The 21,598-nt window shown below is 34.4% G+C and overlaps 2 protein-coding genes and 1 long non-coding RNA gene across 11 annotated transcripts in view; 2 read left to right on the top strand and 1 right to left on the bottom strand.

Moving 5' to 3' along the window:
* Window positions 1-3,608, bottom strand: part of LOC125052150 (blood vessel epicardial substance-like) — a 49,952-nt gene extending 46,344 nt beyond the window's left edge. Inside the window, exon 1 of one of the 2 annotated variants that reach the window (XR_007117413.1) lies at window positions 2,788-3,608. Coding sequence is in view for 1 of the 2 variants with exons in the window: in XM_047652767.1 (XP_047508723.1) it covers window positions 2,788-3,267 (480 nt within the window). In the remaining variant the exon portion in view is untranslated. The remainder of the gene's footprint in view (window positions 1-2,787) is intronic. The other variant, XM_047652767.1, reaches the window with a different exon arrangement.
* Window positions 3,609-3,661: 53 nt separating this feature from the next.
* On the top strand, window positions 3,662-4,846 carry LOC125052152. The gene is made up of 2 exons (XR_007117414.1): window positions 3,662-4,002; window positions 4,551-4,846. It is a non-coding gene; the product is annotated as an uncharacterized LOC125052152 (long non-coding RNA).
* A 320-nt stretch (window positions 4,847-5,166) lies between these two features.
* On the top strand, window positions 5,167-21,429 carry LOC125052530 (cAMP and cAMP-inhibited cGMP 3',5'-cyclic phosphodiesterase 10A-like). Of its 8 annotated transcripts, XM_047653428.1 has the most exons (15): window positions 5,169-5,633; window positions 5,700-5,798; window positions 5,944-6,146; window positions 6,553-6,726; window positions 7,379-7,527; window positions 9,688-9,857; window positions 10,212-10,345; window positions 10,570-10,688; window positions 11,317-11,554; window positions 12,439-12,594; window positions 12,985-13,086; window positions 13,780-13,857; window positions 19,230-19,328; window positions 20,200-20,369; window positions 21,175-21,429. In XM_047653428.1, the coding sequence occupies exons 1-15, from the start codon at window positions 5,318-5,320 to the stop codon at window positions 21,299-21,301; spliced, it is 2,334 nt and encodes a 777-aa protein (XP_047509384.1). In that variant the 5' UTR covers window positions 5,169-5,317; the 3' UTR covers window positions 21,302-21,429. The 8 variants fall into 8 exon arrangements, with proteins under 8 accessions (XP_047509388.1, XP_047509390.1, XP_047509391.1 ...); XM_047653432.1 differs by lacking the exon at window positions 12,439-12,594 and having other exon boundaries at window positions 5,167-5,633; XM_047653429.1 differs by lacking the exon at window positions 19,230-19,328 and having other exon boundaries at window positions 5,168-5,633.
* The last annotated feature ends 169 nt before the right edge of the window (window positions 21,430-21,598 follow it).

A 21,598-nucleotide genomic window follows, 5' to 3' on the forward strand; every position in this document is an offset into this window, starting at 1 on the left:
ATTTATGATGACTTGTAGTCAGATTTAGTCGGCAATTAGTAGAACAGCTAATCAAAACCACGGTAGCTTGTTTCTAACTCAAAGTTAAGCAACTGTTCCGATTCTCCAATATCTTGAGTCAGGATATTAATTACGAAACGTAAATTGTGATTGTTCTATATCAAATATTACCATTGTTAAACATTCGTATCGCGGAGTTCTAAGCCGAATTTGGACTTCAATACAATATCAAGCTGGAATATTGACGACTCATTGGTCTAGTGGTTAGTACCCCTGACTGCGAATCCATGGGTCCTGGGTTCGATCCCCGGCTGAGACGAACATCGATGTGATGAGCATTTGATGTTGTGCTTAGGTCTTGGGTGTTTAAATATGTATTTATATGTCTATCTATCTATAATATATGTATGTATATCCGTTGCCTAGTACCCATAACACAAGCTTCACCAGCTTAGCATGGGACTAGGTCAATTGGTGTGAATTGTCTTTAAAAAAAAAAAAATTAGAGTATTTTCTATGATATTTTGTTGACAGGATAATATGTTACAAAAGTTGGCTGTCAAATACGCCTAAATAGGTATCGTTAACTATCAATAATAAAATCGTATAAACTGAATAATTAATAAGTTTTTGTACGTACTTGAACCACGATTTAAACCTCGATATCGACTTTCGAAACGTGATTCATTGAAGCAGACGCGATTTGTTATACAACACCATATTGGGTCCTGGTAAATTACTTCAACACATGGCTTCATATTTTAGTATCGATAAATTCTATTATTGGAAGTAAAAGTTGACAATAATAAAACATTTTCATCTGTTATACGTTTCTAGTAAATCAATGAAAGAAAGCGAATTTATCGAATTTTCTAAGACGTATTTGACCTTTTGGCGAGAAAGACACAAAATTATTATACGATTTTATACTTGTTATCGAACCAAATGTATTGTGTTAGAACATGTAAACTTTTAGGTTGATCTTATTTAACAACTAGCTGACCTGGCTAACTTCGTTCCGCCCTACAACCTTATAATATCGTTGTTACTTTAATTTAACTTATTTTAGGATTTCATTAATGTTAAGTATTACATTAATACAACTTTTTTGCAAATACAGAAATGTTTTATTGCTTGCCATTGCGAAAGAAGAATGGCAGTTTTACACATTAGGCATCTTCTCTCTAGCGTCAATATGGCGATACTGCATGTTAAGCACTTTCTGATATCCAACATCTTTTGATCAGGATCAAAGCATGGTTATGCATCTCCTCATTCACCTCAAGATCGTAATTTCTTGAACTGACACGAATTCGACGTAAAATGATGCGTAGTTTTGTCAACAGATGGCACCATATGGTTTTTGCATTCGTAAAATAATTTAATTTATTTATTGTTATTCGATAACTTATCCGATATTTTATTGCTTATTCTGCTATTCGGGACGGAAACAAATCCAACAAATCAAAAACCATGGCAATCGGTCCAGCCGTTCTCGAGTTATAAGTGTTGTAACAAACACGACTTTCTTTTATATATATAGATAAGGTTTTCGGATACTTCTGTTTTTAATCATAAATATTTCTGTTCCTATTGGTTAATAGAAGACCTCCAGAACTAATTGTATGCATTCAAAATTGATAATGGTATTTTTAACACAATGGTAAAAATAGTTTTGCAAAATTTTTGTAAAGTAAGACAATTTTAACTAAAGTGGTAAAATAAACGTTTAGTGTGTAATAATATTTTACGACAGATAAAAATTCGCGTGAAGTAATTACTTCTTGATAGCTATAAAGATATAAAAATGAATAATGTGATAGAAACTTTGTGCATTTGAATAAAAATAGCATTATGAATAAAGTATTCTGCACTTTGAAATTCAATGAGTATCTGCAATATTACATCATTCTAGGTCAGAAAAACTACAGAAATTTTCAGCAACCATTTTAGGTTCACCAAATTTATTTTACCCGACTTAAAAGTCCTTGTGACAAAGATGATGCCTTGTACTAAAATATTTGTGGTCTACTAATATAAACTATTTAATTTACAGAGACAACCATGATAAAATTTAATTTATAGTTCTAAAATATAGAAGAGATAAAGTATATTTTGTGACTGATATTGTAAGGCACAAATTAGATTAAAATATGTAATAAATAATAATATATTCTATAAATAAATCAAATTATGCAAAATTTAAACATTGTTCTCGTGTATATAATTTATAATATATAGTGCAACATAAAAGAAGTACTGAAATATCTCACAAAAATTATACAAGAACTGTTTGTTGCATTATAGCACTTTCTACTATCTATCTTGATGTAGAGAATACATTAACTAATGAAAGTGCAGTGATCCCTTATCAAAAGGTAAACATAACAACAAGGAAAATTATATAAAGTATTCAGATAATATAATGATTATATTATACTTAAAATATTTCTATCACAATGAAATTAAATGATGAAAATCCCAATGTATATTATATATGGGAAGTTTTGTTTGTCTCAGTTTAATAGCAATATTAAAGAATTATTCTTAACAAGTATTGTTTAAACAATTATTCTGCATAAAGAAAACTGATAAGTGTATTACTAAACCGCAATAAAAAATATTATTAAAGAAAATATGTTTTCTGAGCCAAGTTGTTTATTGTAACACAAGTTATGAGTTATGATGTCTTGATTATAGCTACCCTCATTTATTTTAAAAAAGAAAGTAATATTTAAATTAATAATGTATACTTGAAGAAATAAAATTGTATTTTAAAGGGTTTACCTCTTCAATCTCCTTGTGAAACTTGATAGGCCTCATCAAATAAAACTGAACAGCAAAGTACACAAAATTAATAATGATGAAAGCACTATTCCACAGCACAGCATCCAAATAGCACTCTATACTCCAAGCCCACAGGCCCGAGAAGGTGCAGCCTAGGATAAGGGCAACACGTAGCCAAATGAGGCCACTAGGAGTGTGGGGTGCCAAAAATGAGAGCAAGAAGAACACATTTGATACTTGGAAAAATATATGGTTTATAGGCCTCCAACGCGGGCAGTGGTTCAAATACAAGTCCCACATCGAGGGCCGTTCTTGAATGGTCACGTTTACAAAATCGCCGCTATCAGGTACCCTCGAGGTCTCTATCAAGCCCATATCTGTCGTCGTTGATGCTATGTCACTGTCCGTCGCCGTTAGCTCCACCGTACCATTCTGAAGGCTTGTTATCACTCCGATTGCTAAGGCACTGAGGAATAACATAGTCCCACCGAACACACAACTCCGGGTCCGAACCGCACATCGATATTTTCCCGAGGACGTTTTGCATTTGCGCGCAATTTTATCACACTTAAATACAGTTTATAAATTTAATAGTTTGTCTCATGAAGATATTAAATAAGCGCGAATCTATTTTTTTCATTAAAGTAAATCGGGCGAGGGTCACTTTTATGATACCCCTTTTCTGTTTTCACAAAAACTAGTATTAGTATTAATAAAAACTTAATTAAGAAATTTTAACTATAGATATATGCTTTAAGAAATTTCGTTTTTTTAAATAAAATCAGAAATATTGCACGGGTGAAGCAAACAATCATACACGAAAACTACAGAATCAAGAATGACAATAAATTGTCAAAACAGGAATTTGCTTGAAAACAAAACAATGACAGTGACGTCGTAAAACTTTGTCTGACAAATAGAAAAACATTCGAAAAATAAATTAATCAATAGGTTGTTGATAGTCAATAGTCACTGTCAGTGTTAATGTCATCGGATATTTACTACCAAATACTAACTGCCACTTGAATTAATTTTGAATTATGAGTTTTGACTTTCTTTACACTTTACAGGTTAATGTTATTTTTGTACATAAAGGAATTTCTGTAATAAATTAAATAAAATTAAATAATGTAAAGAACTATGGCTTCATCTTGCGACAAGTTGCTTCATCCAGAATTAATGAGCAATGAAGAACTTCTATTAATTATCGAAGAGGTAAAAATCTATAATTGTACTGCATTTTTGCTCTAACATTTTGGTGTTTTTAATTAAGTATATTGTTATAGAGACGCTTACGAGTGCCAAATTTACATACCATGCAAAGAGATGAACTTTTATCAATATTTCACAACTTCTGCGTCCCTTATGGACAACGAACGTACAAGGACACTGGTAGAGGGAAAGTTTTAAATAAAAATAGAAATAGCAGCCCAGAATCACCTTCTAAGCTTAATGCAGTACATAGTATACACAATTGGCATCACTTAAAGATAAAAAGTAAACTAGATGATGAGAAACTAAATCCACCACCAGATCTTCTGTCAGGACATATTAAAAGAATAAAATTGGATGTTAATTTAGTTAAAGAAAATGATAACTTTAAAAGAAAAGTCCCAGTTTGTCCGGTTAGTAGTATTCCTTTATTGCTATTACATTCTTTAGGTGGCAAATGTAATGTGTGTACAAATATTAACCTAAGACAATAAAGACTAGAACATAATTTTTATATGATTGCAGTATTTAAACAGTCATATATTTTTTAGGATACTGAAGTATCAGATTGCACGCCACCAAAAAAGGACAGGAAACTAATAACTTGGCCATAAGTTTTGTATATTCAAATCTGGACTGATCTCTATGCATTTTAAGTGTACACAAATTAGATTTAAGCTTTTGTTAAATGATATGTTGTTCATATTATTTCAGTAATTCATCTTAAGCAGGTGTATGCACTCATAGTCTTAACTTAAAAAAAATATTTAGCCCTGCTCAGCAGACCATGTTTCTGTTAATAAGTTTGTGATATAATGCTTAATAAATTGTTATATTAAATAATGAGTATTAGCCATTTCATTGGCTTTGACTTTGAGAGCCTTTTTTGGTCCAGACATAAATTGGCCAGATTTTGCTTGGTTTTTATGTTAAAATGACACTAGTCTACATGCTTTATACATGTCTACGTTTACTAGTAATTTTTCTGTGACATGTTATCTTCAATGATCCCTGTAAATGTAAAATGAATGTTGTATTATAAATTTGACAATGACAGTTTTTAAAGAAAACTTATCAAAAATATAGGTATTCAAATATATACATCACCTTAAAACTTATATTGTGTTTTCTATTTCAAATTTTACCTTAAGTTTTATTTATAAATATATATTTATAATTCAAAAATTATAATAGGCTCATAAATTATTATTATTATTGTGCCATTACTGTACTTTAATGTTTTTGTATCTACATGGTCATGACACATGTCAAATAATTGCATAGAAAAGTGTGTGAAAAGATTAAAAAATCCTTAATTATGGTGGATCCTACTCCGCGGAGCGTTAAATCTGTAAAAAGTCGTCTGGATACAATTAAACAAGGCGATGAAGCTCAGCATAGTGTGTCTAAAGTGCAATCACACTTTTTGGTACCATCAGACAAATTGGATAAAATAACTCGCCGTGTGATAGCGCCATATGCGGAAATAGAACGAAAGGATGTTAAGGAAGAGGTGAGAGAAGGACCTTACTTGGATATAAATAGATTTAATGTGTTCCTAGAGGACACAGTTGATCTTAACTCATTATTATATGAAACAGCTAATGTTTTAAAAGCTGTTACGAATAGTTCAGGTATGTATTGATCAACTTATAATTAATAGTAATACTTTGATATTTAGAATATATTTACAATTTCAGGCGTGTTTGTATACATTGTTGATCCGATTAAAAATGAGGTTGTTTTGATGACCCAAAACACAAAAAATCCTGAAAGGCATGAAGTTAATATACCTATAGGTATGTTATACATTATTTTTAAGAATTAGTGATTGACAAATATTGTTCGCAAAAAATTCTGGAATATGTTTCTGCGTTCTATCAAAATTATTTTTCTTCGCGTATACGTGACCGCGTTTTATTAAATATTAATTTGTCTACATAGAGGAAGGTAAAATAGCATCAGCACACGTTGCCTTTACTAAAGAATACCTAGTGATAGAAGACGTGCAAAGGGATCGTCGATTTGCGGAGGGTCTGAAGTGGGTAGACGCAAAAGTGGCACTATGTATGCCAGTACTTAAACCAGATGGCGACTGTTACGCTGTGTTAGAACTGTTTAGAACACATTGTGAACCTTACGATCATGTGAGTTATGTATGCTATTGGCTATAGGCTATTAATGATGACAATTTACAATTATGTAAAGGAACTTTTATTCATCAAACTTCAGAGTAAAGAAAGAGGGTATCATTTAGAAGATAGACGCTAATCAGTGTTCTATCTTCTAAATGAAACCCTTTTAAGCAATTATTACCCCTTAGGTTAAATTCTATTAGGTGTAGAAACTGTGACATGTGATTTTAATGTTTTTAAAATTATCAACTGAATATTACTATTAAATACTACGTACATATTATTTAGTTATAATATTATATGTGATTACGGTGAACACAATCATTAATAAATATATCAAAGTATACCAAAAAATACATAGTACGATAAAGGACCTATAACGGTCATTCGCAGTACAAAATTGCAAATTATTTTTCAGAACATAATATACACTGTGGTAAGTGTGGCGTGCTGGTCGGGCGCTGCCGTGCATCAGGCTCAAGCAAGGATCACTCTCCAAAAGACAGCTCATCTTAACAGCGAGCTTAGAACGTTGCTACACAATTACTTCTGTGATCTCGCTTCTATTGATACTATGCTCACTGATATGCTGGTGAGTAAACGTATGGTATATTTGTAGCTTCGCAGTGTTCTGTGTAAACCCAGCAGTTCCAGATTTATATATTAAAAGCCGTTAGAAGATACTTATAATCTCCTCCAAGCCTCACGGGTCACGCCGGCTTTTTCTATTGAGACTTTTCAGTTACACAGGCGATATTATATGGAATAAGTGTGTGCACCCTATATTCCATAACTTTCATACTTCGATGGAATCGGTGTTCCGCACGACTGCATTTCTTTACCTATAATGTATGTACACTTTAATAAAGGAAGTTTAACATATTTCATTTAATTGGGCGTACATTATTGTACGGTAGGTATACAATAGTAAGTATATAATCCAAATTCTTCAGACCTCAACCATGGAGGCAATTTTGTTTTCTAATTGCAGTGAAAAAGTCTTAAATGTTATAAAAACATAAACATAATATGTTAGCAGCCTCCTTTATTATCTATCTCTCTACTCTTCTACCAATCTTAAGTCTAATTTATATAGCATATTTTGTAAGTATTATTTATAATCAGAGCGATAAAAATTATATTAGATGTTTGAGGCTTATGACTAGCAGAGTTATTCAATAAGAAAAAATAATATCGCCAGTGATATATACGAAAATAAATGGAATGTTAACTTGTTACAACAGGCGGTGATAAAATCCTTTATTGGCGCTATGAGAAGTAGTTTCTTTATCATTGACCGGGAGCATATAGGTGAACACCTGCAAGCAGATATGTGGGATGATGGTTGGAGTTCGGAGAATACCACCATGCCTCGTAGGAAGATGAAAGTTAAGTTAGTAATATTTGTCTGTATTGTAAATAGTTCACGGTTTAAAGCCGAACGTCCACCGCCGGCTAAACTAAGTTAGTTTAGTTTAGCTCGCATAGTTGTGCCAGTTTTTCATACATGTCCACCGCAAACTATGCCAGCTAAGCTACGTGAAATGCCCCAGCTAAGTGGAACTAACTAAGTTGTGCGGCCGATCCGTAACTAACTGAGCTAAACTAAGCGCCTCTCACCCCCTTGCCTTACCCCTCTGACGCCTGTCGACATTGTTGTGACAGTAACTCATCGAACTGTTGTCTAGAGACACGAACAAAGTGTCAAATTCGCTACTTGTTTTCCAGGACTGATACTGGATAAGTCATATCCAGTCTTCTTCTCCTATGACGATAGTCCTTCTCTAAAGTCTCGTCATTGCTCGTGTCGTCTTCTAACTCGACGTTCTGGCAAAAACTGGCCATCACTAACGTAGTTTTAGCTTATTTATTGGTGGACGGACAACGTAGTTCTAGTTTAGCTTAAATTAGTTCACTGAGTTTAGTTTTCATTTAGTTTTGCCGGCGGTGGACGTTCGGCCTATAGGAGTGAACTAACAATGGTAGGTAAAAAGCTTGTCAAAATATAGTAAACATATAATTACAATATGAGTTTCGTAAACTTAGCTACATCCATTATTACATTCTATATATTCTAGTGTAGGAGTAAAGATAAAATGAAAGAAAACTCTTTTTTTCCGGATTGAAGTTATAGTAGGAGAGGTGGCACCAATTTTTGGGCAGGTATTTGAGGCAAGCTGAAAACTTGTCACATACCTCTCCTATTATATTCCAACACGGAATTGCAGACCTGGCTGGTGAGTAGCGGGGCTAAATCAACCCCTACATTTTTAAAAATATTAATTTTTTTTCCCCAAAAATATATTTGAGGCAATACGCAATTTATATATGTTGCAGTGTAATACTTAATAAATACGAAAAAAAATAAGCCAGACAATTTAATCGGGGCTGTAACATTGCCAGACGCGTGCAAAATTTTTTTGCAAAAAATTATAAAAAATGTTTTTGAGGCAGCTTGAAATTTTAATGGAGTGTTCTAATTTTTAAGATAAAAAAGAAATCACAAAATTATGTCCATTTAACGTCCATAAATCAATACAATCACAAGCCCTACCGAAATGATCTGTCTTTTTGGGAATCTAATTTTATAGTTATAAATAACACTCCATTAAAATTTCAAGCTGCCTCTTTTTTATCTTAAAAAATTAGAACACTCCATTAAAATTTCAAGCTGCCTCCAAAACATTTTTTATAATTTTTTGCAAAAAATTTTTGCACGCGTCTGGCAATGTTACAGCCCCGATTAAATTGTCTGGCTTATTTTTTTTCGTATTTATTAAGTATTACACTGCAACATATATAAATTGCGTATTGCCTCAAATATATTTTTGGGGAAAAAAAATTAATATTTTTAAAAATGTAGGGGTTGATTTAGCCCCGCTACTCACCAGCCAGGTCTGCAATTCCGTGTTGGAATATAATAGGAGAGGTATGTGACAAGTTTTCAGCTTGCCTCAAATACCTGCCCAAAAATTGGTGCCAGCTCTCGGACCATTATGTATTATTATAAATTTACAATTATTTTACATAATTTTAAATTTAACCGACGTTTCGCGTGCTTTACAGCGAGCGTGGTCAATTATAATAATACATAACTTCAATCCGGTACAAAACTGTTTTCTTTAAATGTGTAAAGGTTATGTCAATAAAAGACAATACTATTTCTTAATTTAGTAAAATTTTGACAATCCTTAAAGGCCGGCAACGCACTTGTAAGCCTTTCCGCGTTACTGATGTCTATAGGCAGCGGAAACGTTAATAAACTGTACGCTCATTTAAAGCATATAGAGGCAGTTAAACAGTATTAAATGTTACTTTAGATTTTTGGCATAAAACCTTATGATTGTAAGCACCATACACAAACAAAGAAAAGAAAAGTGAATGCATTTCTATGCTTATACAATGTTATATACAATAAACTATTTATTTAAAATTTTCGAAAAATTTACGAAATATCTACCGTCAATAAATTATCATTATAAAAATCGCTGGAATTGTTAAGTACGTCGTTTTAGAGGTTTGCATCAAAATAATACCACGTTATAATTTCCAGCTTAAGCCAAGAACAGACACCAGCAGGTCTAGTCGCTCGTACAGGTCAGGTACTGAACCTACGCGATGTGTACCGCGACCCTCGGTTTACGAAAGAAATAGATCCCACCACCGGGACAGTTGTCAGAACGAGCCTTGTTGCACCCATTATGGACAAAAATGGCGTTATTGGTTAGAATTATGGGATTTCCTTTTACTTAGGTTTTTTTCTGGATTTTTCACACAAAAATGCCACCGGTGGGTAATGGGACACATACCTGTGTTGGTTTTATTAGTAACCATTTCCAAGTAAATAGGTAATTTACCTTTTGTGGTCAAGACAATTTTTGGGCTTAATACCGGTTTTTACTTTAAAATATTTTGTTCAGGATTAATGGGCTCAAGCAAATTTACTGATTACAAAGTTTCTTATTATACGTAATACTGATTGCATATTTTTAATGTCAATCAAATTAAAATAAAAAATAATGAAATTCTTCACTAAATTCACGACTACGAGCTTATTTACACGTGTGCTTTTTATAGGTGTGGTCCAACTAACAAATAAAACAAATGCCCACCCATTTGACACTGACGATGAGATGATATTCAGTGTTTTTGTTAACTATTGCTCACTCATAGTCCATTTCTACAATATGCAGACCAAGAAAATATACCATGTATGTATCGTTAAATTTTCGTTGAATGCGGGTAGATGTAACTAAAAGAGTGTTTAGGTACATTTTAAACTACCCACTAATACGCACTCTCAAATACATATATCAAACTTCATTAAAAATAATGGTTTGACAGCTCTTAAGACTAGGTTTAAGTACGAGCATCAATGTCTTAAATTGATTCGTGATATTTTTAAACTAGTTTTATTATTTTTAAACATTTTTAGGAAAATCTTAATAAGGTTTACTCAAATCTGATGGGTTTGCATCTCTTACCGTGCAGACATGATCTAGAGGAATTGATGGAAACTAATGGAGTTGTTCTACCACCGCCCAACTTCAAAAAGTAACTTAATATTCCTTTAAAATAAAATAAAACAATTTCTAACGTAAATTTTTTTAAAACTATTATATATGTTGGAACAAAGGCATTTTCATTATAACTTAATAATAGTAAAGTAAAATAAGTTTAAAACCGTTATTACTTGTGGTTTATTCGATTTTCTAATATTACTAGATCTACAAATAAACGACTGTTTGATTGTTTATGGTAATAATAATGGTGACTCCATAGTCATTATTAATGACAATGAAATTACTATTACTACGTTTTGTATTGAAACGGACTTCAATGGATGCTTATTGCTTAATCCATTTGATAATTTTTTGAATTGAATGATCATTGTATAGACATTTACCAGTTTTAGGTCTTGACATGCTGCGAAAAAAATTAAATTACAAATTCAGAATTCATCAAACAACTGTTTTTTTTTTTTCACTTTTTGGGAGACTTCTATATCAGTCGTATACCTGTTTGATTATTATCGCCATTAAGGACGAACGGAGTCGAGACTTATTGCAAATATGACACCTGTATGTCATAATTATTGGATTTTGACAGGAAGTCATAGTAGGCGTTAAGTATCTTATAAATTATAATCGGTTCTATTTTTTATATATATATAATATTTCAGTTACAATTACCACATAAGCGAAGGCAGCAAAGAAGACATGCCCGGCCTAGTTTGCTCCATGTTTGTGGAAACTTTTGCTGACCGTAATTTCGAAAGACAAAACTTAGCTGATTTTGTGCTGACCGTACTTTTGTCCTATCGGGACAATCCCTACCACAACGCGGAACACGCGTTTGTCTTTACACATACCATGTATTTGATGTTGGTTAATAATACAGGATATTTTGATTTTGTTGAGGTGAGGTTTTTATTATACTTATATTTAAGTCAATATTAAAATATCTATATTCAAAGTGCACTTCGTTAGGTTTTGAAGAAAAATAAAAATGTGTGCGTGTACTAGCGTACACTCGTAAGAAGTGAAACTTTTTTATACGTTATTTTTCAAAAAAATAATTTACTATATGCAACTTTACAGAAATTGGTTAAATAAAGTTAAATTAGATAAAGTTTAATAAAAGGCTTTTATTATCACAGACATAAATACAAATTCTACAATTATTTCATTTTAGCTTATTACTACAAAGATTATTATTGAATTTCATTAATTGTAATAGAATTATTACTATCATTGATGTCGTTATTATATATTTGTGTTATTAATGGCTTATGGTAACTGAAATACGAAATATATTGTTTATACTTGATAAGAAAAAGATGGCGCGTAACGGAAAAATGTGACGCGTAACGAAAAAATGTTACACTAAATTTTTTTCCAACCCCGATAAAGAAGTTTCACTTCAAAAATACTAAATAAATAATATATTTTTATAAGTGACATCCAGACCCCTCTATGCATTGCTGGTAATCTTTTAAGTATTAGTTTCAAGTATAAGTAATGAAAATTGTGTTATGCGAAGCTTTTTCAATCGAATATTTGAAATCCTAGTATTATTAAACTCAGGGGCCGTTCAAGGAGTTTTACTGCAATTTACCCCCCCCCCCCCCCTTCTCTAAAATTAAAGACCCCCTCCACCCTATAGTGCCAACGTAGTACTTAAACGGCCCTTCAAGAGTTTGTTTTAAGGATTGCGCTACTGTCGCTTTAATCTCGTGAACTATTAACGTAATATCGCTACAAGCTTTCATCACATTGTTTTTAAAATAAATATTGATGAACAGACTGCAGGTCTGATGCTGGCTGGCCTGTGTCATGACCTGGATCACCCTGGCTTTAATAATAATTATCTGCAATTGACGCGTCACCCGCTCGCTAGTATGTACCGCTCTTCAACGCTGGAACACCACCATTACTTTCTCGCTAAGAAGATTATCGAGGTACTTTCAGGCTGAGATACTATAGATACAATGAGATTAGATAGTCCTGCGTTCAAACACTACCACAGCTTTTTTAAGTGCGTAAATAATACGAAGAGAACTTCGCGTGGAAACGGGAAATAAGACCAAAAGTGGTGTTTTAGGTAAAGAAGAATATGTAATCTTTTTGATTCTATAATTTTCTTGTTTAGTTTACTATTTATTGTTTAGAGAAACAATATACATAAATTATTTATATTTATATCTACTATTATTATAGGAAAGTTGTATTTCTGTATGTTCGTTACGAACAGCTTACAAGCTACAGGAGAAATATCAAAAATATTTATTTAATAAATAATGGTCAGTTTTGTTGTTTAATTTTGCGCTAAATCTAACTCCTATTTCCAGGACAAAAATCTTTTATCCAAGCTTTCGATAGCGGACCGCGAAAGGATAATGCTAGAATTGAAATATAATATCCTCTGCACGGATTTGGCGGTTTATTTTCAGGTTCGTACTTGTTTTAATGGTCTATTTCATTAGCGGTCACAGCAGACATATCAACTCGGAAAGGGATCGTCACCGTATCGCCTTTCGCCTCGCCGTCAATCTGGCGTCAACACGTAACCAAAGCGTATCAGCAGCTCAAGAGTATGTCAACTCGGCTACGGCTAGGCTACACCGTGCTTACGGCTCGCCGACAGCTGGGCGGGTACGGAGAGACTTCCCGGGCCCTTGGGTAGAATGCCTAGCGAACCCCGAGGGCCCATATTAAGGGCATGTGAAGGGCTGAGGTGTTTTTAGTGGGTGGGGTCTCGCTACCCCTCTGAATAGCAGAGGGTTTTGAGTGTAGACCCAGCCCCACAGTACCCGCGTCAAGCTCGACATCCTTGATGCGGGTCTGCGTAAGCGCATTTTCACCTCGTATAAAAAAAAAATAAAAAAAAAAGGGTACGGAGAGACTTAAGCGCGGGAACTGCAAATTGACCACGCATCGCATCGCAGTTCGGAGCCTGTTCCGATTCGTGTGCGTTGCAGTAGGGTGTTTCATTCAAACAAAACTAAACGGCCTGAGGTTACATGATTAACTGTGTGTGCTGTGACCCTAAGGGTCCTGGATCAACGTGATGCTTTAAATTATGAAACAGACCCTAAGTTTACTAAAATTAACTACAAATAAACTAATCAATTTTATTGACGTAGGTTCGCGCGCAAATAACACCTCTTTTGACGGATTGTGCATTCGACTGGACAAATAACTCTCATAGGAGGATGCTTAAGGTAATATGAATAATTTCAGTATGACGGTAGACTCGAGTCCGACCACAGGTGCACAACTGCTTGCCGCTCGTTTGCGTAATTTTTTCAAGTGTTAAAGTGTTTCTCAAAGCTCGTATTAATATGTTTGCCTGCAAACGGTGTGAAATTGAAGCAAGGGACGGCGCCACATGCTCTGTCTGTGCGGGTCAGTTTGACTTCCCTTGCGCTGGAATAACTGAGGGTGGATGGCGGAAACTAGGAGAGCGCAAATCCACCTGGAAATGTTCCAGTTGCAAGTCCCGAGGAATAGCCAGTCCTAAACCAACAGTGTCGTCGGATCCTGATTCCATCGTTGTCGAGCTTAAGCGTCTGTCGTCACAAATGGAGGCTATACCAGCATTAGTGGATAGCGTGAGGGCGATACAGGCTGAACTGGTGGAATTTAGGACTATCAGAGAGGAGTTCTCGGATATGAAGGCGTCTATCGAGTTTGTTCATAATACAGTTGAGGCTCTAACCTTGAAGGTATCTACCCTGGAGCAAGAAATTGACTCCTTGGTTAAGACAAAAGGAGATTTGTTGACCCTGCAGGACCGTGTAAACAACTTGGAGGAACTGCAGAACCACAACGAACAACGTCTACGTATGAATAATATTGAAATTAAGGGTGTACCCGAGTCTAGTGCCGAGAACTTATTCAACATCTTAGATAAGTTGGGGACTGCAATCAACTGTAAAATCCAAAAGGAGCAGGTCAACTACATCGCCAGAGTGCCTACGCGTAATAATAAGCATAACAAAAACATTATATGCTCTGTCCAGAACAGTTACTTGAAGAATGAATTTGTAGCTGCTGCAAAGAATCATAAGGCCCTTAAAGCGGTGGATTTAGGACTACGTGGCGATAGCAGGATTTACGTCAACGATCACCTAACTCTGGAAAACAAAGCCCTATTGAATAAAACCAAGGCTATCGCAAAAGAACGGGGATATGACTATGTTTGGGTGAAAGGGTGCAAAATTTTTATACGAAAAAACACATCGTCTCCAAAACATCATATCAATACGGAACGCGACTTAAAAAAGTTTTTTACATAATCATATTTAAACAGTCCGGCATGTCACATTACTTGATCGGCTCAATAAGTTTGAGGACCGCAGGTAGCATTTTTTGCAGTTCAACTTGTACCTGCACGCCTTTTGTTCTCTTATCGCTCAATTCTAATGACTTTTTGTCGTGCAGTTTTTGTGATTATAGACATTATTTCCTTAGAATTAGAACTGCTTCTGGCTTAGTAAGGCTTACAAACATTTATCTCAATAATTTAATATTTTATTTTTGCTCGTACTTGTGCAGTTTAACTATTCTACTTAACTTGTATACTAGTAAGGTGCTTATTTGCATTTCATTGGTGGGGCAATATATTTATTCACATCGATTAGAATGCACCCCACATATTTATTATTGTGTTGTATTTTATGATAATATTTGCAATGGCTCCGCTTAATATTTTCTACCAAAATGTTCGGGGGCTACGAACAAAAACGAGTACTTTTTACAGAAATGTGTGTGTTAATAACTATGATATTATATGTATTACTGAAACGTGGCTTTTGGAGGGTATCTCGGATTCCGAGTTGTTCGATAATCGGTATCTTGTTTGGAGACGAGATCGTAATTATGCTGCTACCGAACAATCGAAGGGAGGAGGGGTTTTAATAGCTGTTAAGAGAGAAATACCTGCTGATGTTCGACATGACTGGCGCTCGTCTGCCGAGGACCTATGGATCACGCTTACATTGAACCATAGAAAGCCTAAAATTTCTTATAAAATACACATCTGTGTTGTCTACATTTGTAACGAAAATTTGGGCAATACATTAGCAGTTCAATTGAATAATTTTTCTTATAGTTTGGCTGACCTTGTTCTGAAATATCCTTCTGATGCATTTTTAATACTTGGCGACTTTAATCAACCGAATATTAAGTGGTGTCAGACAAATGATCTCTCTTCTCTCTATCCGAGTGACATACAGGGAGATGTTCAAAGGAATTTTATAGACAATTTGAATATCTGTAATCTTTCACAATATAATTGCTTCCACAATATTAACGATAGGATTTTGGATCTTGTACTATCCAATAACGATATTACTGTTACCTGCTGCGCTGATCCCCTGGTATGCGAAGATCCCCAACATAAAGCGCTTTGCATTTCGGTCGAGTTCGTTCAGTTGCACAGCCTACCCACTCGTCCTCGCTTACAATATTTGTACAACAAGGGCGATTACAATGCCATAAAACGAAATTTGGATTCCGTTAACTGGGACTATGAACTGAGGCGTAGATCCTTTGAAGATGCTGTATCGTATTTCTATGACACTATCAACGACCAGCGTAACATCTACATTCCATCAAGAATTGTAACCATACAGTCAAAATTCCCAGTCTGGTATAATAGCTCTCTAATCAAAATAATAAAGGAGAAAGCTAAATATCATTTAAAGTTTAAAAAATATAAAAACCTCTCGGATCATCATTCATTTGTCGTTTTACGACAGAGAGTGAAAGATTTAGAAAAAGAGTTGTTTAACAATTATATATCTGGAATAGAATCAAACATAAAGCGCAATCCTAAAGCTTTTTGGGCTTATGTAAAATCAAAAAAGCAGTCCAATTGCTATCCCTCTGTACTACAGTATGGAAATCATTCATCTGGGGATGGGGATGTTATATCCAACATGTTCAGCGACTACTTTTATTCAAATTTTTTGGAACCGAGCGCTGCCAATAACAACTCGCCACCAATCAACACACAGACCGTACCCGAGGGGGCTGCTTGTTTCGGCACTGATATCGGGTCAATAGAAATTAATAGGGATGAAGTATATAGATTCTTGAAATATGTGGATCTAAACAAGTCACCGGGGCCTGACAATATTCCACCAGTGTTTATAGTAAATTGCGCCGATAGCCTGACTTTACCACTATCAATTTTATACCAATTATCACTTACTTCCAGAGTAGTTCCCACTTTGTGGAAGTCTGCGTATATAACACCTGTCCTGAAAAAAGGATCAAAAGCCGCTGTTGAAAATTACAGACCTATATCCAAGTTGTGTGCATTTGCTAAAATTATGGAAAAAATCGTTTACAGACAAGTATATGCAGCACTGAAATTGGACTTTTGTGAATACCAACACGGTTTTATAAAGGGTCGGTCGACTACGTCAAATTTGATCCTCTGTAGTGACTTTATATCAGACTCCATGGCTAATGGATCCCAGGTGGATGTTATATACACAGACTATAGCAAATGTTTCGACAAAATTGACCACAACATACTTTTAAGCAAGTTATCTTCCATGGGTATACGGGGTAATCTATTCAGATGGTTGTCAGACTATCGATGTCAGACTGTGGTGTTGAATGGATACTCGTCAAGAACCAGATATATACCTTCAGGAGTCCCACAAGGATCGCTTTTGGGCCCACTTCTCTTTAATATATTTGTTAACGACATCACACATTGTTTTCAGTCGTCCAAAATTCTATTGTATGCAGACGACATGAAAATCATGAAACAGATTAACTCTGTCGCTGATGCACTCTCTTTACAAGAAGATCTGGACCGCTTTCAAAATTATTGTGTACTAAACGGGCTCGACTTGAATGTATCTAAGTGTTACATTTGTACATTTACTCGCAAACTCCACCCCATTGCCTTTCCCTATAAACTTCAAGATTCTATTTTAGTAAGAGTTGGATCTGTCAAAGATCTTGGAGTTATATTTGACAGCAAACTTCTCTTTGATCTACATATTGAGAGCATCATTAATAAAGCCACGAAAGCGTTAGGTTTCATTATAAGAATCTCGTCCGACTTTCAGGAAATTAAAACCATTAAAATATTATATTGCTCTTTCGTTCGTAGTCACCTCGAATATGCCTCACAGGTATGGAACCCAATATACAACATTTATATAGACCGCCTTGAAAGTATACAAAGAAAATTTTTAAGGTACATTCAATTTAAATCTAATTGTTACCTGCCTGACTATCATACACGCTGCAAAAAGTTTCATATTTTGCCTTTAGCTGAGCGTAGAAAAATATCGGACATTACATTCCTAGTGTCTTTACTTAATGGTGCGGCTGAGTTGCCAGAACTGTTATCTAGGGTGGGCCTGTACGCACCATCATTGTTTCTGCGCGGACCAAATTTATTGTACGTCCCCATAGCACGAACTACATACAGGAAAAATTCTTACCTATTACGAGCATGTCGTTCTTTTAATGTGGCATGTCTGGAGCTTAATTTGGACTTGTTCTGCACAAGTGTTACTGCGACGAAGAAAGCCCTTTGTGACCGATACTTTGAGATTTAGTTTTTAATATAGCCTTGAGAGTTTTTTGAGCGTTGGTGTGTAATGATGTGATAATGTGTAAGTGTGGAAACTGATAATTGGCCGTCATCATGTTAATTGTATACTATTGAACCTTTTTAGCTGTAAGTTTCCCTAAAATTGTAAAATAAAATAAATAAAAATAAAAATATATTTAATCCGCAACTTTGCAAATGGAAAGAATATTCCAAATCTATATATAGTTTCATTCAATTTTCCAAACGTCATCATAGTGATATGAGAGCCAAGACATTGACATTGTAGAACTAGCGGGGGAAAACTGGATGAATGTTGCTCAAGAAAAAGAAAAATGGAAACATATGGAGGAGGCTTTTACCCTAAAAGGGGCTATACAAAAACTAGACTACTAAAAAATTAAAAATAAATCTAACTTAAATTTTGTTTAAAACTCATACTAACTTAACTAATACTAATATTAAGGAATGTAAACTAACCAATTGTTGTATGGATTAATAAAGCTTTAATAATAATAATAGCCAAGACCGAAGTTAGATCTATATGAGTGCAAGTTCTGTATTCACTCGGGATTTAATTCAAGATTTTAGTTCATTAATAAATTTCATATACATATAGTTTACGAATTGTGTCCCTTACACACGGTACATTGACATTTCCCTTTTGTCACAACTTGGCTGGACACGCTGCCAAGATATTGCTGATAGCTACGGGGCTAATTTTAGAAAGTTTCAAAGTGTCACTATTTATTTCCATATAAATGTAATTTGTTAATTAAATTAATATTCATAGTACATTTAAGGCATTTTGTATCCTTGTAACTGGCGCTAAAAAATTTCTTTGCTGTAGATTTTAACTAATAATTCCTCAAAATATAGCGTAATAATACACGATTATTTTGCGTACATACATTGCGTTTATACATTGTATTTTTTTACGTCATATTTCGGGTCGATAATATGTAACTGTGAAAATATTGCATATTTCATTAATATTGATAAAATTACTAGGGCATATTAATGACGACAAGCGATTTGTCCGGTTCGTGTAAACCGTTTGGGGTGGCTAAAGCAATTTCTGAGGCTGTCTACGAAGAATTTTATAATCAGGTACCCTCTTTTATAGTTTTTTTCACAGAAGAAAAACTTATTTCAAAAAAAGTGGGTAGGTACTTTTGTTTTACGCCCGTCATTTTGTATGTAGTGAAACAACACTTACAAAATAAGATTTTTTGACAAAGAATAATGTGTTTTGTATAAAGTCTGTTGTGTTACTTGTAGCCTGCCCTGCGAAAAGGTGGGAGCTTGTAGTTTATTGTTTATCAGAATGCCAAATCATAAAATGACTGCTTCACGACTGATTTGAGAGCGACCGCCCATGCGAAAACCGCTGTGTGAGTTTGTGAAGTGAGTTACAGAATCGCAGGGCTGATATCTCTTTAACTTATTTTACACATTTAACAAATGCAAAACTCAATAGCATAATTTCAAGCCCACCAGCGCTGAGTGATCACAAAATTACTATTAAGATCAGACACTGACCGACCAAAACTAAACTTCTCTTGCATTATTAGAAGCTAAATAATCTTTAAAAAAACTTAATAAGCGTTGAATTACTTAAGATACAAATAGCTATATATTTCAATTTTCTGAAGTTATACATCTCTTGGCGCGTTGGGGAAAAATTATGAGAGTAAATTTTTACGATGCGCGCGCACACCGTCACAAAAAACCGACACCCTGAAGTTAGTCAACATTTTCGTTTTTTTGAAGTTATACTTCTTTTGGCGCGTTAGGTAAAAATCATTAGAGTATTTTTTTTTTGTTCGTGTCGATTTTTCTACAAACGTAGAATAAGAAAGATACAATTTTTGAAAAGATTTTTATCTTGTTACGCCAAAGAAGTATAACTTCTAACGCGTGTACACACACGTTTTTTTTAGTCATAAAATCTCTTTCTGATACCTTCTGTAATGTTTAGGGTGATAAAGAGCGGGCACTAGGCTACACTCCCCTAAGCATGATGGACAGGCGCCGGTACCTCAACCAGCCTCCCGAACAGATACAATTTCTCTCAGTGGTTGTCATCCCATGCCTCATGATTGTTCAAACTGTATTTCCCAATACAGGCCCGCTGCTTGAGAATTGCAGGTACTAGCAAAGAATTTATGTACAACTTAATTTTCTTGTTAATTTATGTATGTTTTCGTGAATTTAAGTGCCACATTAAAAGTTTCATCTATTTAGAGATTGAATACGCCAAAAGCTTTGGCAAATTTTTATAAATAAAATAATTACCGTTATTAAGCAGTGTTGGCCTAGTGGCTTCAGCGTGCGACTCTCATCCCCGAGGTCGTAGGTTCGATCCCCGGCTGTGCACTAATGGACGTTTCTATGTACGCATTTAACATATGCTCAAACGGTGAAGGAAAACATCATGAAGAAAGCAGCTTGCCTTAGACTCAAAAAGTCGACGGCGTGTCAGGCACAGGAGGCTTATCACCTACTTGCGTATTTCATTGAAAATTATCATGAAACGGATTTAGTAATCTGAGGCTCAGACCTAAAAGGTTGTAGCGCCACTGATTGTATCATTATTGAGCAAGTTGTAAAATTCCTTTATAACGTCATAATGGCGTCTGACGGATGGTATTGGCTACAGCGAAAAAATTGTTACTAGATAAAGGAGGGATGTTAACTTGAATATGTAATCATTGAGACGGACGCATAAATATATTTGTTCCACACCCCATAACACCTATATAATTATATAAGATAGACCAAAATTCATTTTATCACTTAGTTCTATCGTTGAGCCGTGACGTGTCTTTGAATTTGATGTTCTTTCTTACGTGACTATATAAACGAAAGAAAAACTTAATACAAAAATATCAAAGTACTTTAAAATCATTGAATGCTATGTAATGTGAATACAAATCTATTCTATGTTCCACAGAAAAACTCAAGAGGCGTGGCATGAAGAGATCGCGATACGCGGACAAAAATTGTGGCGACAAAGCGTTTCCGTGCCTCGAGCCAGTCGAAACCTATTTAACGCTAATACTGACACAGCAACTAATTAGTACATTAAAAAAACCGCAATTTCATTATCATATTATAAACCTCTAACAACAAATACTCAATCACGTTTTTTTTTTCAAAGTGGGATAAAACTATTTTCATTTGTTTATGAATAAAGAGTAAACGTTTACATGTCTTTTATTGCCTTAGGTATATCGAATGGTGCCATTTAAACGATTTACTAATGCCCTATATTTTATAATTATTGACTTTTTTTTATAGTAAATTATTACTAAAATACAAAAAGATGTATTGCATGAGATTTGTGTCATGCTTATCACAAAAAGTAGTTTATGATG

The sequence above is a fragment of the Pieris napi genome, chromosome 9 (assembly GCF_905475465.1).
Source record: "Pieris napi chromosome 9, ilPieNapi1.2, whole genome shotgun sequence".
Taxonomy (NCBI): Eukaryota; Metazoa; Arthropoda; class Insecta; order Lepidoptera; family Pieridae; genus Pieris; species Pieris napi.

Excerpts from the sequence above, each read along its gene's own strand:
- LOC125052530 (XM_047653428.1), top strand. The coding sequence starts at position 5,318 with ATGGTGGATCCTACTCCGCGGAGCGTTAAATCTGTAAAAAGTCGTCTG. Across the intron at positions 10,689-11,316 it reads CCACCGCCCAACTTCAAAAA|TTACAATTACCACATAAGCG; the intron begins GTAACTTAATAT and ends ATAATATTTCAG. Across the intron at positions 19,329-20,199 it reads ACGAAGAATTTTATAATCAG|GGTGATAAAGAGCGGGCACT; the intron begins GTACCCTCTTTT and ends TGTAATGTTTAG.